The 2,255-nt window shown below is 49.4% G+C and overlaps 1 protein-coding gene across 2 annotated transcripts in view; it reads right to left on the minus strand.

Moving 5' to 3' along the window:
• Positions 1–330: 330 nt before the first annotated feature.
• Positions 331–2,255, minus strand: part of si:ch1073-184j22.1 (erythroferrone) — a 7,119-nt gene continuing 5,194 nt past the window's right edge. The window contains exons 7-8 of one of the 2 annotated variants that reach the window (XM_041055817.1): positions 1,721–1,922; positions 331–1,571 (exon numbers count right to left, since the gene is read on the minus strand). In XM_041055817.1, coding sequence (XP_040911751.1) covers positions 1,473–1,571; positions 1,721–1,922 — 301 coding nt within the window. In that variant the 3' untranslated portion in view covers positions 331–1,472. The remainder of the gene's footprint in view (positions 1,572–1,720; positions 1,923–2,255) is intronic. The other variant, XM_041055818.1, reaches the window with a different exon arrangement.

Genomic DNA, 2,255 nt, shown 5'->3' on the forward strand with positions numbered 1-2,255 from the left:
TGTGTGCGTGCTTGCGTGTGTGTGTGTGCGTGTGTGTGTGCGTGTGCGTGCACAGTCTGTACCTTGTCTCGTTGTGTAGAGACGGAGGTATGACGGAGACATGGTGGTGTTAGCTGCAGTTAGAGTCGGAGATGTCTGTCGACCACCAGCTGCTGGGAGCACTGACTCCTGGAGCTCTGTCGTGACTCTGCAGCTGAACCAGCTGACTAGCTGGTTAGACAACGGATACAACATGTGGAGGAAGCAGCTTTGTGGTGGTTTGAAGGTGGATTTCATTTTTATTCTCCAGGAGTTAAACTCATCTGAAATGATGGATGAGAAACGCTGACAGAGAGTAGAAAGGTTTATTATCAGAGTTATTCACAACGTCTTTATCACATCCAGAGAATAAATAATAAAGTAAAAGAGGACTGACATCATACATCATAAATCTGTCTGTACAGAAAAACACTGCTGCTGTGTGTGAGAACCTCACACGGCTCTGACGTGAGTCTCAGAGATCATCTCGAAAATTACTGCTATGTACAGATCATGGTTGTGGTTTCAGCTCTGACTCGAGTGGTGACCCCAAACATCCATGTTGGTTCGATGCCTGTGAGCCAGACAGAGAGTTTTTGTTTGAGTCTCGTCCACAGACGGCAACTTATGGTCCAAAACTATGTGAACATGGTCTTTGGCAGTGTTCTCTGTTCAGTGACGGTCTAGAAAAGACCTGAGAGTCCTACGTGTCTGTCTGGACTAACAGGACAGATTCAGACGTCAGCCTTGCCCAGAGATCCAGACCTGGGATCTTTAATGTGAATGAGGCTTTCGTCCGATGGCACTGTTGGTGTTCGACACAGGCCTCTTTGTTAGCACGTCCGCGAGTCCTGGAAAAAGTGTGTCAACACCCTGCACACTTTCACATTTCAGTCTGCAGTAGTTGAGCTCTCTGGCCGTAAATGTTCCTTTCATTGCAAAATGAAACCAGAAAGATTGTTTTCTTGGCAGTTGTGCCTTTAAAGGACAGTCAGCAGTGAAGAGGCAGACAGGAAACAGGGGGAGGAAGAGGGGTGTGTCTGGTTGTGTGATCGAGATGCGAATGGCAGAGGTTCATGACGTGATGTCATCTGGTTTGTCCTGAGTCCTCCAGGTCTCAGGTGGTACCGCACACACAGACTCTCATTTATTGTCACAGCCGTTACATCAGCTAACTGATGGTGTGAGCTACAGGCCTGCGCGGGTCCATGCTAACTCACAGCTGCTGTCTGAAAGTAAGGCCACGTCCAAACTATATTTGGTCTTATCGGGTCTGTAAGGCCCTGCTGTCCTGCTGCAGGTCTCAGGTCTGTGGGTCTCACATGGTGCAGGTGGGGATGGGTCCGGATCATCAGTGCCACCGGTCTGTTCCAGTCTCTGAGCCCATGATGCTGCGCAGTGTTTCTCTGAGGAGTCAGAGGAAACCGGATGATGTGATGATGTCAGGCGGACGTTCAGACTCCCAGCAGTATTCCAGAGAACAGAGAGTCCTGCAGGACGCTGATGGCCGAGCCGGTGGCGTTGTCCACAAACACGGAGACGTACTCCCCCGTCTGCACACACACAGAGAGACGAGGTCCAACACTAACATCGACTCATTTTTATGAATCTGAAAGTTTCTGCTGTTTTTATTCAGCCTGTTTAAAACATGATGAAGGATGAAGTGATATTTTGATTGTGTGTGGAAACAGGACAAGCTGACCTGGGAACAGTGTGGATAGTCGCAGCACTGTCTGTGTTTGGGGTTTTGATAAGATGTGTTGAGCTCTGAGCGACATACGACTTCCTGTGTGTTGTTTTCCTGCTGCGCTGCTGTGTGTCGTACCTGTAGGTAGAGGGTTCCTGTCAGCAGGATGCTGAATGTTCCTCCAGCAGCCACCACGCCCATCACTGACTCTACAGAGCTAACACACACACACACACCAAGGCACAAAACACATGTATAAATAAATGTATGGAAACGCACAGACGGGTGACAGATGAAAGAAATGCAGATGCTCCCACAGGCTGCTGCGTTCCCAGACTCTCTGACAGCAGAATGTGAGGCCGAGCCTTCAGCGATCAGGCTCAGCGATCAGGCTCAGCGATCAGGCTCAGCGGTCAGGCTCAGCGGTCAGGCTCCTCTCCTGTGGAACCAGTCTGGGCTCAGGAAGCAGAGACACTCTCTGATTTTCCATCAGGATTCAAACCTTTTTGTTTGACAAAGCTTAGAACCAGTTGTAGTTCCAGGTTTAGTT

The sequence above is a fragment of the Toxotes jaculatrix genome, chromosome 14 (assembly GCF_017976425.1).
Source record: "Toxotes jaculatrix isolate fToxJac2 chromosome 14, fToxJac2.pri, whole genome shotgun sequence".
Lineage (NCBI taxonomy): Eukaryota > Metazoa > Chordata > Actinopteri > Toxotidae > Toxotes > Toxotes jaculatrix.